This window comes from Pteropus alecto, unplaced genomic scaffold (genome assembly GCF_000325575.1).
Source record: "Pteropus alecto unplaced genomic scaffold, ASM32557v1 scaffold61, whole genome shotgun sequence".
NCBI classification, from domain to species: domain Eukaryota; kingdom Metazoa; phylum Chordata; class Mammalia; order Chiroptera; family Pteropodidae; genus Pteropus; species Pteropus alecto.
In genome coordinates, this window is record NW_006434835.1 from 16,525,925 (window position 1) to 16,545,830 (window position 19,906).

Genomic DNA, 19,906 nt, shown 5'->3' on the forward strand with positions numbered 1-19,906 from the left:
ACTTTCTAGTGGAAATGAATAATTAATAGATGAGTAAACAAAGATAATTTGAGAAAATGAAAAAGAAAATGTGTGATATTATAGAGAGTAACTGAGGGGACTATTTAAGTTGGTAGTCAGAAAAGGACTGTCTGTGGAGCTGATATCTGAGCTGAGTGAGACCTGAAATCATGAAAGAGGCAGTAATGGTAAGATGAGGAAAAAGGCAGCGGGAACAGCTTGCGTAAAGGCCCTATGGTAGCAGTAAGCTCAAAGGGCCAAAAGGATGCCAGTGCAGCTGGAGACTAGTGGGCAGGTTGGTACCTGGTATGACAAGGAAGAAGAGGCCAAATATTGTAGGGCCTTAGGACATGGCAAAGAGTTTCGCTTTTCTAAGTACAATAATAAACTACTGGTAGGTGCTGAGCAAGTAAATGACATAATCAAATTTATGTGTTTTTTTTCAGCTGCTATGGGATGAATGGATCTTAGGGGTATAAGAACAGTCTTAGTGAGATTACTTAAGAGGCTTTTGCAACACTGCAGGTAGGAGATGGTGGTGGCTGGTTCTAGGGTGGAGACAATAGAGCTGGACAAATAAGAGATTCAGCGTATTATTTTGAAGACCCTGGATCAGAGTCTCTAGGACTTGCTGATAGTCTAGCTGTGGAGGGTATGGGAAAAAAAAGGTTAAGGATGACTCCTGACCAAAGCAGCAGGAGGCGACATTTATGGAGCACTTACAATCTGTGCTCTCTGCACAGATTCTCTTGCTTGGTCTTCACTGCCACTGCCATTCTTCTTTACCGTCCTCTGAGGTAAATTCTAATATTATCCCCATTTTACATAGAGAAAATCGAGACACCAAGGCTTGGGAAGATTATATAATCTCTCTAAGGTTACATAAGTTGGTAAATGGAAACAAGGTTTGAACTCAAAGAATCTGGACTCCCAAGTTTGTCTCTACTAACTGCACTCGTATACCATACTCAGAATGTATACATCGATGCATGGACTGTGGGGGTATGGGTGTTACAGATTTTGAAGGGGCACACCTCGTTACTAGCAAGGACAGCAAAAACAGTAAAAGACATACTTTTATAATCTAGGATGTCCTGTGGAAGGGATCTATTACATCTGTAGGCATGGGAAGGGAAGCAGTGCCTTAATAGTAGATAAGAGCAGCCCACACATAAAACACCCACGTGGTCGGCCCTCGTAGCCGCTGGGCACCTCAGTTCTACAGCCCCCCCTCACCTCTCAGCAATGTGTAGCTGCCTTGCCTCTAGCGCCAGTTTACTCAAGGTTTTCCACATTGCCTCTGTTTCTGGGGTCATTTCCAGAGTCTCCAAGAAGGCTGTTGCCCTGGCAAAGGAAGGAACCAAAGCACAAATGATGAGTCCAGGGTCAGGAAGACAAACAAGGAATACTGATGATGGGGCGTGGGCGGGAAGGCCAGGCAATTATTTGTCCTTTTTGTCTGATCTCCTCCTTGGATCACCAGGTCCTGTTTAGATATGGCCAGTTTTACAACCCACCCCAGGTTTTCCTCTCTCAAAACCAGTCTTTCCCATCACCTTGGGTCTGGTTATCAGCCCATCCCCTCACCGGGTGTAGTTGCCATCATCAATGGCTGTTCCAAACTCGATAAGGCCTTCGTCCAGTGTGTAGGCAACTGTAGTCACACCTTCGGTCACCATCACCTCGGTCTTTCCCCCGCCCCGCTCCAGACCTATGACATCACCCTGTAAAAATTCACCCCGCCCCGAATTTCAGGTTAGTTGTTTCCACTGCAGAACAGACCCACCCTCACCCAATGCTAGTGTCACACAGAGGAAATTACAGTGGCCCTTGTTTTCTTAATGTTTAACTTCTCCCAAGAAGATAAAAATTCCTTATCTATGGTACTGCACTTGGGTTAAAGCACACTCACAGCTATAAAGGCGCTAAAGCCTGGAGGTACGGTGACAAAGGGTGGCATCTACTCCTGCTTCCACCAGTACCATAACTAGGTATTCTTAAGGATCCTCCCCTTAAAATACAGCTTATACCTGGCATACTTTTTAATGCACTGCTGAGTTCAAATGAAGAAATCACGGTGAATGCTTCCTGCCCCCTCTCCCACCCTTCCCCCTGAAAGGAAAGAAGGAAGGAAGAAGAAATGAAAGAAAAACAGAGGAAAGGAAAGGAAGGGAAGGGAAGAGAAAAGGAAAAAGGTCAGTAAGCTAAAACCTGAGCAGGAAAATATGGGAGGTGAGCAAATGGGAAGGGCACAGTTGCTCTGAAGGCAAACACAGTATTAGGAGAATAAACCTTGGGTCCTCCAGCAGGACGGGGAAGTCAAATGTGAGAATCTCTCATTAAACCTGGGATCCTCCCTTCAGTAAAGGGAACAAAATTAATATGCCTGATTCCTGCAGAAGCAAACACAAATCATGTCTGGAGGAAAATGTCCATTTTAGGTCTTCGGGATTCCAAAAAATTCAATGTGATATGAGCTCATAATAAAAAATATACCAAAATACAAGTTAACAGACCACTAGAAAGAGTAAACAATAATTACAAACAACAGTTTGGACCTCCAAAGATTTCACATATTAAAAATATCAGTTATTAAAAAAGTCATGGAATACAAAATAATTATATGTGGAATGTTTGAAGACCTAAAAGACGAAATAAAAAAATTAAGCAAGAAACTATCAAAAATGATCAGGCATTTTGGAGAAAAAATATATAACCTTATAAAAAAATTAAATTTTTTTTTAAAGTGAAAAACTCAATGGATGGTTTAAATAGCAGATTAGACAATGATGAAAGCGAATCAATGAACTGAAATGTGTACCTAAAGAAATTATCCAGAAGGTAGCATGGAGCGAGGAGAAAGGAAATATGAAAGAAGTTAAAAAGGAATAAAAGACAGGACAAGAAATCTAACATACGCCTAACTGGAGTTCTGATGGAGAGACTAGAGAATGCAAGTGAAGCAGCAGTGTTTGAAGAGATAATGGCTGAGAAGTTTCTAAGATTGATAGAGATCTGTATACTCAGAAGTACAGAAAGCACAATATATACCAAACAGGATAAATACAATAGAATTTATATTAAGACACACCGTAGTAAAACTTCAAAACAGCTAAGAAAAAGATTTGAAGAGCAACCAGAGAGAAAAGACAGATCACCTGTATGGAAAGGACTGTTAAACTTCTCAGAACCACAAAGGAGGTCAATCAATGGGACACTATTTGCAAAAGGCCAAGAAAAATTAATTGTCAGTCTAGAATTGGGTAGTGAGTCCAAGCATCTTTCCAGAACAAAGGCTAAATAAAAAGGTTTTCAGATCATCAAAACTGAGCATTTACCATCAAAAGACTTTCTTTCAAGAAGAAAAATAACTCCAGCGGGAAGATTGGCAATGTGAAAATAAGAGGTGAACAGAGAAACTGGCACCATGATGGTGAATCTAAACAAATTCTGTCTGTACAAAATAATAATGTCTAACTTTGGGGATAATAACAGAGAACTAAAATACTGGACAACAATGGCAAAGGAGAAGTAATCAAAGTTGAAGCCATGTAAGGTCCTCGTATTGTTTGCGATAATTTAGGTACAAGGTAAATTTTCAAGGGTAACCACTATAGAAACAGGATATGTAACCTCCAAAGCAAAAAAAAAAGTGAAAAATGGGTGTTTAAAAAAGGACAAACAAACCAAAATATCCAACCGTAATCAGTCTAAAATGAGGCAAGAAAGGAGAAAAAGGAATATAGAAAAAGAACAAAAAGAGAGTATCAAGTGCTCTAGCCACACCCACCAGTCATCCTAGCCTGGCACAGGGGCCTCTCTTCTATTTTCATAGGTTCCTCCCAGATTTTGGAAGATTACTTCAGTGTATGTGATACAGTAGGATAGGACAGAGGGTCTGATCTGCAGTCTGAGAAAAAAGGAACTGCTACTCCGAAAGGCTTATAAGGGAGAATCAGCACATGAGGAAGTGACAGAACTGTCCCTCCTAGCTGGAATCTTCCAGCCTAAGGGAATTCCTAGTTATGATGTGATGAATTCTCAGGGCCACTGTAATAGAGACCCAAACTCCAAGCATCTAATAATACAATGTCAGGAATCTGCATGAGACTAGATCTGGGGCCTGGTTCACTATGGGGAAGGAGTCTAAGCTGATCGACTCCATCACAAAAATTATGGGTGGTGGGCAACTAGTAACCTTCAGAGCCTCATCTGTGCTCTAATTAATCAGCCTGACACTATGTCTGAGGTGGCCTGGTATTGACATACCCTTATAGAGGACATGGTGACTCTCTCAGGTGCCTCAATGTTGTACCACACACACAGGCTATTTCGGTTCTGAGCTACCAGCACATCACTTCCTGGGACCCACTGCACGTAGGAGCAGAAGTTGAGGATCATTGTCTTAGAGCAGCTTTCAATATCATATAGATGCAACTGAAAATGGAAGAGGTAGACAGCATAATTAGAAGAGGTTATGAGGTGTCTTCTGATCTTGACCATTTCCCTAATGGTAAACCCACCAGTTGGGTATATGCTGAATTTCAAAACTTATTGACCTGCAATCCTTGAAGTTTAGGCAGAGATGGCATATTCTGACTCTGGCCAAATAAGAGCAAAGATATACATCCTAGTAATTTGACTTAGGTGAAGGTCAAACTTTCATTCTTAGAATAACTCTAGGCCAGAGTTTCCAGACTAGATTACAAAATGAAGGCCACCAGACAAATTAAATGGTCTGGAAATCTGTGACATGCCTTTCATATCACAATGAAAATAAAATGAAAAATCACCAGGTAGTCTCTTTGTCCCTGAGGCTGAACTCTTTGGTGATACCATGTTGAGATAAAAATCAATAAGGGGTTAGGAGGAGGCTGTCCTCACGCCAGCTGCAATGCTGTCTAACAAGTGAAGCCAAACAGCACTGAAGCAGTGGTTGTGGGTAAAGGTCAGCTAGGCACGAGGAAGAGGAACACGGGGTTAAGGAAGTTCCATTATGACTCAGGCTTGTGAAAACAGAGAAACCAACTCCCAGATTTCCCTACTGACCTTGGTGCCATCATGATACAATCTCCTTATGGGTAATATAGGATGGCTTGTGATATCAGATCGTTGATATCAGATCAGATCAAAGAACATTGATTCTTCTATGCCTTTTGCTATTCTAATGGCATAGCACCAAGAAATTATGTCCCATTCTGCCGCCCACAATCCCTGGTAGCAGCTAGTATCACATCCTCTATAGACCAGCCAATGCTAAGGCCTTAGTAACCCTCCTCACACGAAGTTTGCGGTCCCTGAAGAGAAGCTTGTGCCCAGTCTCATTAAGTTCCAGCCAATCCACCCGGCTCTCATGGCTGATGGTGCCAATGTTGTAGCCACCAATTAAATCCACTAAGAGAGTAAAGGAGACAGGGTTAAGAAGAGACATTCCACATAATCATACACAGGACATGAGGCAGCCTGCAAAAGTCTGGCCTTACAATCATACGTTGGGCTTTACGAATGTTTTATTAGTCTAGACTATGTCCTAAGGGATGCAGATGACCAATATAACAAAACCTTGCCAAGATGCTTAAGATGCTGGGGTTCTTCTAAAATCATATAGGTTTTGTTTAACTCTGTAGTTAACTCCAAAGGTCTAGACCCATCAAAAAATATAATTCTCTCTGGGACTCTTGGAGTTGTCTGATAGTAGTTTGGAACTACAGAACAACTGGCTTCTACTATTCACAAAAGCCCTGGAAGGCAGTATTAAGCACATTAAGGAGGCGCACCAGTAAGATAAAGCCTATGAATGAAATGACCTTGAGGATCATAGTTGCTCCAAGGAGTTACCTGCACACTTGAGTGCCACTGATGTAAGAGCACTGAGGGGCCGACAGTGGCGAAGGCCCACATACAGAATCAGAGGAACCCCTGACTAAAGTTAGGCTGGTCAGGGCAGAGGATGGATATTGTGGTTTGGTCTGAATCTTGTAGACAATATAAGAAATAATGACACTTAGGCCACACAGGGCTAGTAGGATGCTTTCAGGGAGTCTCTTGAATAAAGCCCATTCGCAACTCTTATTGATACACATTATTAATGAGCAATGTACCTGCCTTTGTTATGTGAGCTAAAGCTAAAGACCGAATGCCAGCTAAGGTCTACAACTGTGAAGAGCAACTTAAAAATGAATTTTCCTTTAATTAAAAAGTAAAATGATAGCACCATGTTTGATGTTCCAATTATAAGTAGAATCATAGAATGCTAGAGCTGTGGGGACCTGATTTCTGTGAACACTAAATTATGTGTGGATCTTTGTTTTTCTGGGAAAGGATCTATACTTTTCATTAGATACTCAAAGGGGTCAGTGACCCAGAGAGGTTAAGAGAAGAACGCTGTCATTTTACATACACTGAAGATAAAACCTACATAGTGAGGTGACTTTCAGTCTTGTAGCTCATTATTGCCACTGGAACTTAGGCCATTGGACTATATTATTATTTCCACTATAGATACCATTCTGAGCCCAGCAATCTGATGTGAAATATAAAATTCATGAAATGTAAAAATACCTTAAGAACAGACCCACGTGTATATGGAAACTTGATTTATGAGAAACGACATTACAAACAACTAGGTGAAGAAAGGGCTTTCAATAAATGGTAAAACATGTGGAAAAAATAAAATTATATCCCTACCCATATTATACACAAAAATAAATTCCAGGTGAAAAGCAAAATTTTCAAATGTTAAAATATGCCAGGGACTAGGGAAGGATTTCTTAAAAAAGACCTTCTTAGAAAAGCACAAACTACTTCTTAAAAAATGATAAAATGGACACTAAAAATTTTAAATGTCTCTCAACATGACAAGATGCTGAAAAGCAGAGAAAAGACAAGTCACAGGTTAAGATAAAATATCAAAGGCTATAAATGAACATACACAGAACTCCTTAAAGTAAATTAAAAAAAGACAACATGATTTTAAAAATAGGCAAGGGATATGAACTGACAGTTCACAGAAAAAGAAATCCAAACAGCCAGTAAACAAATGAACAACAACAAAATAATACAATGAGATATTATGTCACATAAATTAGATTGAGCCAAATTACGAAGTTAGGAAATTTCAAGTACTGGAGAGAATGTGGAACAAGGGGAACTCTAACTGCTGGTAGGAACATAAATTGGTACAATCTCTTTGGAGAGCAATTTGGAAATATTTAGTGAACTTGAAGATGTATCTTTTCTATGATTCAGCAATACCTCTCTAGGTGTAAACCTTAGTGAATTGAAATATTATAACAGTGAAAAACCAACAACTTAAATGTCTTCAATAAGAGAATAAAGATCCAAGGTAAATAAAATGTTAGGATTTGACAGAATTCAGTATGTGTATACAAATAATAATAATAATATTAATAATAATAGCTAACATTTATTAAGCACTTATGCACTAGGCACTACTAACCTAAGTGCTTTTCATTTGAGGTATATACTATTTTTACCTCCATTTTGTAGATGAGGAAACTGAGACACAGAAAGGTTAAGTAATTTACCAAAGATCACACAGGTACTAAGTAGAGAAATGGGAGGTCTGACTCCAGAGCCTTGTTCTTTACAACTATATTATATAGGTATGTAATTCTCTATATACGTCTTAGCGAATACTATGCCATTCTCTATACTTTTTTCCCATGCTTGAAACATTTCATAATAAAAAATTAACAATTAATAGATAAAAAATAAGATTTCTAAATGAAACATTTGTGAAAATAGTTTGTCATCACTAGTTACTAATGACAAAACATAGAAAATAAGGCCTCTTCAAGTTCTAAGAGTCTATGATCTATGAAGTCTAAACAGGAGAATTCATAAATTTGCTAGTTGTTGTTCTCTCAATTTTCCAGCCCTAAGATACATACCTAGAGAACATAAATAATTATATACGCAGGCCTGTATATGGACCAATATATCTGGATTTAGACATCTAGATATAGACACGCCTATATGGATTTGAATATTTGACATATTTGACACTGTAGAGTAGGGTCACACATTTACCTGATGCCTCTCGGATTCCTGGATGCTCCAGTACACCCAATCCTGTGATACAGAACTGCACTATAAACATCCACTTTGTTATTAAAATTATGAGAGAGTCTTACTCACCTATAGCAATAGTCTTAATATCAACAAGATAAGCCAATTTCTTATTCTCTTCCATTCCTCGCTGACGCCTCTCATTAATACGAACACTGAAACGTGAAGGGGAAGGTAAGGCAAAATGGGCCAGGGCAGTTGGGATGCTTACCAAGGATTCCGAAATACCATTTGGGATGAAGTTTTCAGATTAACATGAGGACATAGGGGTTAGAAGTCAAAAAGGAATTCTTTCGGGTTTCAAATTTTAGAGAACCTTGTGGGGTTACCTGATGAGGTGGGGGTTCATGAATTCAGTACGTACAGAACCCAGAGTATCATTACTCCCATATTCCACTAGGGTTAGCTCTCCAGCATTGAAGATCATGCATACCTGGGGATGAATGGAATTGTTATACGGTGGAAAGGCTGCATGAAGAAAGAGAAAAACAGTGGAGAGTGACTCCCACCTTTCTCTCTATTTTGTTCCTTTGCCGATTTCACCCTCCCCCTTTATCTGCTGTCTCCTCGACCCCTCGACACTTGCCATCCTCTGACACAGGAACTGGAAGGAGGCTTAATGAGATGGTGATGGGGACTCAAGCTCTACTCACATTTTCATTTTCAAAGAAATACTTCTCGTTGCCACCAGATCCTTGCCAAGCGACCTGTAAAAGGGGGAGAAGACAGGAAACAATGTGGATAACTATTCAAGACAATACTGAAAGAAGGACAGAGTGAGAAGCAGAGAGATGGAGTTTGGGGAGGCTTTGACATTACATAAAAGAAGTGCTATATCAGAGGTGCCCTAGTCCCTATGTTTCTGAGGGATGGTGTAAAAAATGGTCCAACAGTGGTGATTCATATTCTAGGAGTCTAAACCTCCTGGGTCTCATTCCCTGAAACCAGGTCCCCAACACCAGAATGTAAGAGCATCCCATGAATATCTTCCCCTTAGAAACTCTGGCTCCCCCAAAACAGCAACTCAAGATACCCGCTTCCCCATCCTTCCATGTTGGTTCCCACCTCGCTCAGGCGATTAGTGTTCAGATCCCCCAGCAGCAGTGTGTCTGACGTGTGGGCCACCAGATAACGTTCCTTTCCCAGGATTTTTACTTCTTCCACCTCATAGCCATAGTGTGACTTGAGTATCACTCGGGTCCCTGATGATAAGTTCTTCACAATCACCTTGGTAAGGGGACAAGTGTGAGATTCCTGGGCTTCCCCCAACCCACAAGAGTGATGAACATCCTGTGCCCTTTGCCCACCTCCACAGTGCTAAATGAAGCTAATATCTACTTTCCTCACCTGGCCTAGGATAGTGTTGGTAATAAGGATACCTGACACATAGTGCTTTACTATTTATGAAATGCTTTCACATGTTATCACTTTCGATGCTTACAGTATAGATGATTCTAAAAGTTCCACTGGGTAAAACCAATCACTCTCCCTCTGTTCCCATAGCTATTTGTACAAATCTATGTATTATGTGAGTTTTTGATATGTTTGTCTCCTCTGCTAGAAAAACCTTCTCCATTAAAGGACAGTGTATTGTCTTTGAATTCTCAATGCCTAACAGTGCTGATCCATAGTGTCTGGAGAAAATGAAAGAATGAAATAATCAATTAATAATAAATGGAAGGAAAGGAGTGTAGAGACAGAGAAAAAAGAAAAGTGGGCTCAGGAACTAAGAAATTAGTTTACAATATTATACACAATGAGTTCAGAGGCCCTAAAACTATAATAGAATTCACCCTCATAATCTTACTTATCAACTTCCCCAGCGGACATCATCTAGGCAGTGAAGTCTTAAATTAGGAAGATGTAAGTGGCAATCTCTATACACCTTAGGCCTGGTGTTTAAACCTTTTCTTATAATAAGCTGGAAGAACTATAGTAGGAAAGTTGCCCTGACACATTCTGTTCCCCGGAACAGCTCTGCCAGATGTTAAACTGGACACGGTGGCTATGGACAGAAGGCAGGCAAGTACTCCAAGGATGAATGACCCACGACAAGACCTTGGTGCAGCAGGCTTTTAGTTGCTTACCTGGCTAGGTCCCACATATGTCAACTCAAATTTGTTCTTGTAAATGCTCCTTCGGAGGCAGCAGTCAAACTGTTCTACTCCACCGCAGAGTGTGCCCTACAAGGAAAAGTGACAGCATAAAGGGAAACACACACGGTACTCGGGCATGGGGCGGATCTAGAGATACCCTTAAAACTCAGGTTCTAGAATCCAGAGGAGAGTTGGCAGTAAAAGGGCTGGTAGTTTTTGGAAGTACCAACAGGAAAAGAGGTGGCAATCACAGGACTCAAAGGCATCACATAGTGACGAGACGTAGAGAGAAATCAGCCCTGCCTGTACAACTCTTTGTCCCTTCTGGCCTCCAACAAAGTATGAATTTCTCTTTCCTGTCTGTAGCATCAGATTTTTAGGCTGGGGTCAAAAGGGAAGAGGAGATTCTCTAGTGTCAGGAGAGAGTGCTTTAGAATAAGGCAGGTTTTTTCCTTGTTTGGAGAAAGTCATCAATGCAGAAAGGAGTTAACTTACAACATACCGCACAAAGTCGTGAGCCATCCCGCTTCCAGGCCAAGGCAGTGACAGTGTATAAGTTGGCAATCTCCTTCGGCTTTGCCTCTTCCCAGATACTTCTTCGAGGGCTCCAGTTGAGGACCCGAAGTCTGAAATAAAGTATGTGGCTTTTAAAAGAGATGGAGGATGAGAAAAAGAGGGAAAATGGGCTGGTGACTGAAGGAAATTAGTCTTGTTAAAAATCAGAGCAAGAAGGAAAAATAAAAGAGAACAGAGACACCTCAGAGTCTATAGGAGAGGACAAAACGGTCCAAAGGAAGTTAAGTTGAGAAAATCGAGTCAAAAGTAAAACGGAGTAAGAGGGATGGAAGTGGAGAAGACAAATGGAGAACATGCCTAGTCAAAAATAAATGAGTTGTTAGCTGTAGACAAATATGGAAAAAGAGAAATGGTAGAATTAAGAGAAGAAAGAAAAAAACAGGAAGACACAATGAGACTGAAGGAGATAGAAAGAACGGACAAAGCTGGGGTTAAAAGTACTCCGAGGAAGTGATGGGTCCCAGACCCCAGCTGTTTATCTACTGTTCCATCATTTATTCATTCACCAAACATTTGAGCATCTGTTATGTACTGGATGCAAACCTAGCCACTGGAGATAAAAAGATGAATAGGCCCTCTTCTCAAGAGCTCTTCAATTTAGCCAGATAGATTTAAACACCAAAGTATAATATAATGTGATAAACACTAAGCTAGTGGTCTGAAAAGGGGCAATGGGAACACAAAGAAAGTAGAGCTAAATTCTGGTGTGGAATCCCAGGGAGAGGCATAGAGACACAACAACAGCATATGCATTTTGGAACTGCCAATGAATGGTAGGAACAGGAAGAGGAAAGTGCATGAATTTAAACCTGAGAATGTCTGTCAACATACACTTGATTCTGGTCCAGTCTCCCACTCTGGCTGAGAATAACTGGGCTAAGGCAAAGAGTGTACACAGAGAAAGAAGGCAGAAGATGCAACTGCAAAGGGAACCCACCTGTCATAACTTCCCAGCACAACAGATTGACCCCCCGGACTTGTTGCAGCTGTGGTGAACTCCCGCTCCTGAGGGTCACGGCTATAATCAAAAGTTTGTAGCACGTGGCCCTCCTTTCCATAGGCCACAATCCTCCGATCACAGCCTGCAGCCACTATGCTGTGGGTTGCCCAAGCCAGGGCATAGGGTGGGCACGGATGGTTAACCAACTTCCCCTAAGACAGAAGTAGAGGGTTTCAATCTCTCTGACTCTGAGGACTCCATCCTGGAAATTTCTCATTGCTAGCACCTGACATACTCACTCTAACCATGCTACTCTGCAGAAATCTTTCTCCCAACATTTTCACACCCCAACACACCTTAACCCTGAAGACTTCACGCACTGTCTTTCTGTCGTATACTTGCACACACATATATATGACATATGTATGAACTTACTGACCTTGTGCTCAAGAGGAAACCTTAAAATAGTCATGTGTTGGAGATCTTTAAGGTGCTCCTAATAAGGGCCCCGAAAGGGAGACGTCTTACACATTAAGCAACACCCTGTGGGCCCATAGGGAGCACTGGCTCCTTTTTCTTTTTCTTTTTTTAGGAGGGATGCATTTGATGATTACACAAGTAATTCTTACTATACATGATTCGAACCAATGTCAAACATGAACACTCTTCTTATCCTCTATTTTTTCCCTTTTTAGAGTAAACCACTCTTTTTCCTATGAATTTATATACATATTTTTCACATAAATGAGAATTTTCACTTTTCATTACTTTGGGACTCTTTATTTCCCTTTGTCTCAAGTCCCTTGCACCTGATTCGCCCTTTCCCATAATTTAAGCTCTGGCCTCCTAAACATAAATCTTCTCTGTGACCACAGCCAACTCACTCTCTCCCTTAGGTCTCCTCCTGTAGCCAATTCTTCCAGCATCTCAAAATAAATTCCTTAATGTCCACCCTTCTCTATGAGGGCTCTTGGGATTTCTTTATCCCAAAGCAGTCATAATTCTTACTTGTGACTCTCCAGACCCTTCATCGTCAAAGAAATATCTAACGATCGTGCCATCTGCATGACCAGAAAGAATTCCTTTCCCAGAGCAACTGAAAAAGGGGGAAAGGAGGAAAGGAGAGAAATACAAGAAGAGTTTAGAGGATTTGTCTCACCAAGAAAGTCCCCTTTCTCTGTCGAACAATGCCCAACCTGTGATTCCTGCTACCAGTCCCCACCACCTGGCAGACTATGGCCTCCCAGTCCAGACTTCCCCATAACTTTTTCCTACCATTTTCATGCTCTTGGGACGTGATACCACTCTTCCTTACTCACTTTGTTGTCAGTGACACCACGTAAGAATCTGTCCCATAGATGGTAGATGACTTATTAGTTTTAGTGTTTGCTAAACGAACCTGAAAATGGGAGAATGGACACAAGTCTGGTTAGGCTACTTTCAATTTCACCCAGGTCCTAAGGAAAGAAAAAGAAAAAACAAAAAACCAGTCCCTTTGTATTCCCTGCTAAGGGAGAAGATTAACCATATTTCTCTCTCCAGAAACATTATCCCCACCCACAACCTCTCCTCTGTTTCTCTTCCCTCCTTCACCTTCCCTTCAGCCAGTCCAAAGACAATGATATACTCTGCTGGCCACTGCAGACAAGTAACAGCACTCTGTAAGAAAGAAATAATGAAGAGGATAACCCCATTTATGTATGTTAGCACATTTATAACAACTGAATCTGAACAAGCTACATACCCTGCCATGTGCCACTACCCCAACTGCCTATAGGGAAGGAAAGGAGGGGACACAACTGGGCTCTAAGGAAGAAAGCCGATGAGAATGAGCAGCAGCCAGGTAGCACCATCCTTGCAGTAGGAAAAGTCAGATACAGATGTTAAAAATTGCAACTCCTGGTTGTATTCATAAGCAGGTATACCGATACACATCTGTTCGTCCTAATAGCCCTGAACTTTACCGTCTGGATGAACTTGTTACAGATGACTTTCTTGTCACCCCTGCCAAATAAAAGGAGAGAAAGCATATTAAAAACCACTTCCATAAATAAACAGATACAAATAATGCTGGGGGAAAAGAAAAAGAAGCGTATACTTTCCTGGCCCACTAGTGTTTCCTGCCACTCCACAGGTGCCCTAAAAGGAGGGAGCCTGTGTAGCTTTGGAGCAGTAACAAAGATGCTACATCAGCTGGGACTCCCCAGGACCTCACAGGGCCTCCCTGTTGACCTCAGCCTGACTCCTCCAGGGATGAGATTGCGGAACGCGGAGGGCGGGCAAAGGTAGGGAAGCAGCAATAGACTCCGGAAGGCTTCTGCCTTCCACGCCCCGGTTTGGCTCCTCATCCTCTCTATTCCTCTCCCTGGGGAGGCATTTATTCCTGCCTTCCACTTCTTTTCACCCCATCTCCCAATTTCTATCCTCACCAATCTTCTCCAATCTTGTAGACATAGATGATGTTGTCAGTCTGTCCTATGGCAATTTTAGTGGAATCAGGAGAAAAAGCCATGCCCTTCACCATATAGCTCTTCCTGCCATACTAAGAGTTAAAGAAAAAAAAGGAATGAGTATATGTGAAAGAAATGGGAAGAAAAGCATGTGTGACTATAATGGGCTTGAGGGATTTATACTGAGAAAAGTAGGGGCAAACCATTCCTATGGCTAGGAAATGAGTTAGGGAAGTTTTCTAGGTTCAAAAGGCCCCATCAGCTGGCTAAGGTACACATGAGAACTCTCTTCACCTTCATGTCAGCTGGTTTGGTGGAGAATTTATCTCTCCGCTCCCCGTGTTCATCATATAGCAACACCACTCTGTCCACTGTGCAGACAGCAAATTTGGCATTGTTCTGGGACCAAGCCATACAGGTCACCTTTGCAGCTCCATCCTGCAGAGGCAAAGGCAGGAAAAAATAAATCCAGGTGCTGGTCTGGAAGGCCAAAAGCATTTCCAGTTCCTTTATTTCTAGTGAAAATTTGGTCACTTCTCCTTACAACAGTCCTTAAAACAAAGAGATGTCCATGATCCATCCTGGGCTCCAAGGCCATAAAACCCTAGACTGTGAGAACAAGGTGCTTCTAGAAACCCATAATGCAAATGTACTAAGAGGTGACATTCTTAGTCAACTGTACCAATGTGTCCCTGCAATGGCCTTGTGCCCTCATATCGCAGGTCTGCTACTGAAATAAATTTAATTGATCTAAGCTTTGGTCTTTAGCCATTCATTCATTAACACTTTCTAAGTGGCTCACTGAGAAAGGCACTTGGCCAGGGGCTGAGAGGGAGACAAAGAGAAAAACATGATTCCTGTCCCAGGATCTAATAAGATGGTACAAAAATAGGAACAGTCTCATAAGAGAGGTATGTCCAAGGCACTATAATAGTTTGGAGAAGCCTGAGATAATTTTATGTTTATATGATCAACATTAAGTTTTGAAGAATGAATGCAGCTGAGTGGAGAAATTATCTGAGGTAGAAGGAATGGTATGAATAAAGGCAAGCATGGTCAAGAAATAGTAATTTAATTTAGACGAAACAATCCTGTAATTAGCAGAATAGAAGAGGTAAGGCAGGAAAAACAGACTGAGGCCAGCTCAAGGAGGATCTTCAAAGCTAGACTGAGTTTGGGCTTGTTTGATATAAAAGGGAAAGACTGAAAGTTGTGGAATAGGGAGTAGATTAGTCAGAGTTGAGATTTAGGATGAACAATGCCACCTTGTTTTTTATTCCTTAACTGTTCACTACCCAGTTCACAAAAGCCTGAGTTAGAAGTGATCATCTCCCAGTGAATTATTCTTGCCACATCTCTCTCCTCCACCACCAGCCCTGGTCCTTTATGATTCTGCACTAAGGATTTCCCTCCTTGAAATAAAAAATTTAGTTTCTGTTTTAATTGTTTGATTAATTACCTGGGCTCTAGAACGCAGGTAATTGATCTAAGTTTTGTTAACTGTTACTTCTCACTTCTAACCCACTTGTCTCCAAAGTCAGAGGAAAAGAAAGGCTTTTCTTCATCAAAATCTTCACACCAAAGTCAGAAAATAGCCATGCCACCACCATTACTACCCTCCAATTCTTGATTAAATTAGGTTAGAAGGACTGAGGACTCCTCAACAACTGTTGCTGAGCATCCTTCATCACTTTGTCTGCTCCTGGACATTTGGCCCTTTCCTCCATCATGACATCATCTTATTTTGAAAATTGGAAGGAGGATTTCATTTCCAATTATTCCATTAAAGGATTTTTTAAATTACAGATTCAGAGGGCAGTTTACTGAGCAATGAGCACATCACTCTTTTGTTCTAATTTCCTTCTATTCTCTTAATGCTACATCCTCTGTGAAGCCTTCCTGATTCTCATCATCAATCAATTCTCCTTTCTCTGCAATATGTTCCTCACAGGACTGTCATGAGGATTAAACGAGGTATGGAATAGCACAATAATAGCTAAACTTTAACAAACACTTACAATAGATTGGGAAGTGCTTGTATTATCTCGTCTTACTTCATAATTCTGAGGTAGATGTTATTATTATACATCTTTTACAGATGGAGAAACTGAGGCACCAGAAGGTTAAGTAATTTGCTCAAGTTTACATACAGTTTGCAAGTGGCAAGACCAAGATTTAAATCCATGTATACCTGACTCCATAAACTGCAATTTTAACTTCTTTACTTATGCTGCCCTTGTACATATTAAAGTTATGGCAGATATTATTCTTATTAGCTTTGTATTATTTTGTCCTTTGAATTTTAAATGTCCTCCTCTCCTGTCTATCAGTTTTTACGCTGTTTTTCAGTTTACAATGTTCTTTGTGTTTATTTCTTCCTTTCACTCTTCCCAAATCTCCTAAAGTTGCTATTATTATTAATCTCATTTTCCAAATGAAAAAGTTGTGTGAGTGCTCAGAGAGGCTGAGTGATAGGGGCTAAAGTCAGTGGTATCAGGTCATTTATTTAAAATAGTGGGGGCGCTAGGACTTGAATTCTGGTCTTCCTAAATCCAGGTTTTCTTCACCATGTTTCAGGATTCCTCCTCCAGTACCCAGACTCTTCTGGATCTGAGATCTTAACCATTAGAAAGAACAGTGCAGTTTTCTGCACTTCCTCTTTGGGGCTTGAACTTAAAGCGCTTATTTAATTCGGTGTAGATTTGTGTTGTTGTTTACATGTGCGCCTCTCCCTTTAGTACGAGCCTCTTGAAGGCAGGGGCAATAACTGAGCTAGTTCTGGATCCCTACGAGCTCCAGCACGGGGCCTGGTACACAGAACTGATGTTCAATGAAAACGCAATGAAGGCTACAGCAGTTAGGGGCTCTTCTCGCCTACTGAACACTATCGACAGAACAGTCCGAATCATCGCTACAGACGTCAGTCTTCTGCACACAGTAGGTGCTCAACATTATTAATCTTCAGCCCTCCCACTTTTTCTTGGAGCATTAAGGCGAGCGGGAGAGGGAAGAGGCACGCAACTCCTCACCTGAGGGCTCAGCAGGGTCCTCAGGTGCTTCAACTGCATGACGAACTGCTGTCTTTCAGATGCCACCAGACAGCGACAACTCCCGTAGTTACCTGGACAACCCCGCCACGCAGCCGCAGCGACGCCGCTGACGCAACTGCGACCAGAGCGAAACACAAGTCGCAAGGTCACCACGTAGATTCGCGGTGAAACAAACAGAACGTGCGCAGGCGCAATGAGATTTAAGGCGGGACCCTGTCAAGATTTGATGAATCCTCTCCTTGACCAATCCCGTCGCTGCATGGAAACTCAAGCTCAAGCCGCGCCTACAAGCAAGCCTGCAAACCTCGGGTCTAGTAACCGCAGTGTTTCTTGCTCTTTGATGTACGACATCGTGATTTAGTGCATTCTTTTAATCCTCACAGCCCTAAAGGAAAGCAGGGCAGTTGCTATTCTAGGCCTTTTACAGTTTACGGAATTGAACCCAAATAGGTTATATGGGACCACACGGGATCCCATATAACTTACATGGGATCCCAAGGCTCATATCTCAACAGTAAACATTCAGTATGTGTCTGCCAGGTGTACTGTGCAAAGTGTTGCACATGCATTATCTCATTTAATCTCAAAACTGCCTTTTGAAGGGATAGCATTATTAGTCTCATTTTACATAACAAGAGATTCAGGATTAGAATATTGGCCCAAAGTAACACAGTCAGTTAAGGGCTGAACTGGGATTCGATCCAGAGTTGGTGCATTTAAACACCCTTTATATTTCTTCTCAACTCTTAGCTTATTTTTATGCCATGCTACTATACCCAGTGACACTCGCATCCCAAGAAATGATGACGTGTCCAGTCTGAGAAGTGAGTGTTTTGGAACCAGAAGCCAGGAAGAGGTAAGGTAACCTGCTTCTAAATTAGGTAAACGGTGGATTAAGACTGCTGCTTAGTTGGAGATGCTTTCGTGGTTCAGGGTGAAGGGCAAACCAGAGCTTGGCTCAGAGCTTGGCCGATAGATTGTTATACCTTGTGACACCTGGAGCTGGAGCTTGGTTGAGTAGAAAACATATTGACTTCTTTACCTTTGTTTGGATTCGGATCTTTTTTGGAATTATTGCTCTAATTTCTTATAACATACCAGAGAGATCAAGATACAGAAAAAGAGAGTTATTCATAAGCCTTTTCTGGAAAGACCTAAAGTTGAGAAGCCCTGTAACCCTCTAGAAAGTACAGTATATGTTTTCCAGCCAGATTCTAGGTTCTGAAGCCTTTCCACCAAAGTGGTTGCAAATGTCAAGAGATATTTCTCTCACCGGCACCAACCATCCTTGGAACTTAGGGAAGGGTAGAGGACAGCTACTCTGTCCAACAAGGAGGCTCCAGAGCTCAAATTATATAATTCTTTTGACAGGGAAGTTCCAACCCTTCAGCTTTATGTCCAGAATTTGCCTCTGGATCTAGTGGCAGAGTGAATGTAAAGTCATGTGTGCTTTACAATTGTTATTGACTTTGACAGAATGAACAGACACAGAGACAGACAGAGACCAAGGGGAAAGTGAGGGCAGGGAAGAATAGGCACGGGAGCGCACAGGCAAGAAACATGTGGCACCAAGGGACACATTGGTGTAGCTGCTTTCATTTGTCCTAAGATACTGTTTATTCCTTCTCTGAGAATTAGCTCAAGGTTGATGGAGGACTCAGAGGAATAAATGGTGAGGAGCTGGGCTGCTGATGTGGCTAGTGAAGATAAAAGGTTACTGGCCCTCTCATGTGACTAGTTTCCACTCGTGCAGAAAAAATTTATATCTTCATCTTTCCTTTTCCCCCAACAAAGCAAACAGAACTAGCGCTGTAGTTTTCTACACCCCCTTCTGGCCCCTCTCTACACATTCCAGGCTGGAGAATGAAAGCAAGCACCTTAAAATGAGAGTCTGCTCCTGTCAAGTTGATGGTGGCGTGAGGGGCCCTTGTAGTCAGGAGATAAAAGGTGGGGAAATGTCTTCAGCATACTATACAGTCAGCTCCAGTTTGTCCAAGAACCTTTATTGGAAAAATGTCCAAGGGGTGAGATCACCAGCAGCTGGGGGTGCTGCCAGTGGAGAGAGGGAGCACCTGAGGCTCCATGGAAGACATTGGAGTAGTGCAGTGCAATGTCTGTCTCGAGGCCCAGACTATTCCTTTTATTTGCTGGGGGAGGGGCAGTACCTACAGAAACACCCCTCTCTGAGACCCAGAGGCAAGATGTGGGGGCAGCTGGGGATGCTGAGAGTCCTGATGCAGGTGAAATGGGGGCCCCATTTGGGACCTAATGAGATAGGGTTTAACAAGTGATTCTCCCCTGGACCTGGGGGATAGAAGGACATATCCCATCTGATATCCACTCCCCAAGTCCAGGGGTACAGACCCTAACAGACCTACCTTCTGGCCCCGCTCACAGTGGAAAGAGGATGGGTACCAGGCCTGAGATTGTGAGAGTGTCATTATCTTCTGAGAGACTGTGAGATTCTTCAGTCTTGGGCAGATCACCATCTTAGGCTCTCCCTGACCCCATCCCTATCCCCAGGTTGTAGTGCATCTCTCTTCTGGTTCTGTTTCTTCACTTATACGTCAATAGTGTTGACAGATGGTGACTTCTTCTGTGAAAGAAAATGGCTTGAGTCTCTAATTTCAGGAAGATAATAGACTCCTCCATCCCGAATTTCCATTCTCCCTCTCTTCTGTCCCTTCTTGGCTTTTCCTCTTT

General features: G+C 41.9%; 2 protein-coding genes across 2 annotated transcripts in view; both read right to left on the minus strand.

The window, feature by feature from the left end:
• IFT172 (intraflagellar transport 172) overlaps positions 1-17,372 on the minus strand; it is a 32,403-nt gene extending 15,031 nt beyond the window's left edge. Inside the window, exons 1-18 of the mRNA XM_006910335.3 lie at positions 17,183-17,372; positions 14,448-14,591; positions 14,133-14,245; positions 13,668-13,707; positions 13,297-13,362; positions 13,023-13,102; positions 12,712-12,799; positions 11,701-11,915; positions 10,690-10,813; positions 10,179-10,274; positions 9,157-9,318; positions 8,745-8,798; positions 8,421-8,524; positions 8,161-8,246; positions 5,282-5,394; positions 4,270-4,437; positions 1,588-1,724; positions 1,237-1,344 (exon numbers count right to left, since the gene is read on the minus strand). Of these exons, the coding sequence (XP_006910397.1) occupies positions 1,237-1,344; positions 1,588-1,724; positions 4,270-4,437; positions 5,282-5,394; positions 8,161-8,246; positions 8,421-8,524; positions 8,745-8,798; positions 9,157-9,318; positions 10,179-10,274; positions 10,690-10,813; positions 11,701-11,915; positions 12,712-12,799; positions 13,023-13,102; positions 13,297-13,362; positions 13,668-13,707; positions 14,133-14,245; positions 14,448-14,591; positions 17,183-17,221 (1,937 nt within the window). The 5' untranslated portion in view covers positions 17,222-17,372. The remainder of the gene's footprint in view (positions 1-1,236; positions 1,345-1,587; positions 1,725-4,269; positions 4,438-5,281; positions 5,395-8,160; positions 8,247-8,420; positions 8,525-8,744; positions 8,799-9,156; positions 9,319-10,178; positions 10,275-10,689; positions 10,814-11,700; positions 11,916-12,711; positions 12,800-13,022; positions 13,103-13,296; positions 13,363-13,667; positions 13,708-14,132; positions 14,246-14,447; positions 14,592-17,182) is intronic.
• A 1,813-nt stretch (positions 17,373-19,185) lies between these two features.
• FNDC4 (fibronectin type III domain containing 4) overlaps positions 19,186-19,906 on the minus strand; it is a 3,166-nt gene continuing 2,445 nt past the window's right edge. Inside the window, exon 7 of the mRNA XM_006910338.3 lies at positions 19,186-19,799. Coding sequence (XP_006910400.1) covers positions 19,764-19,799 — 36 coding nt within the window. The 3' untranslated portion in view covers positions 19,186-19,763. The remainder of the gene's footprint in view (positions 19,800-19,906) is intronic.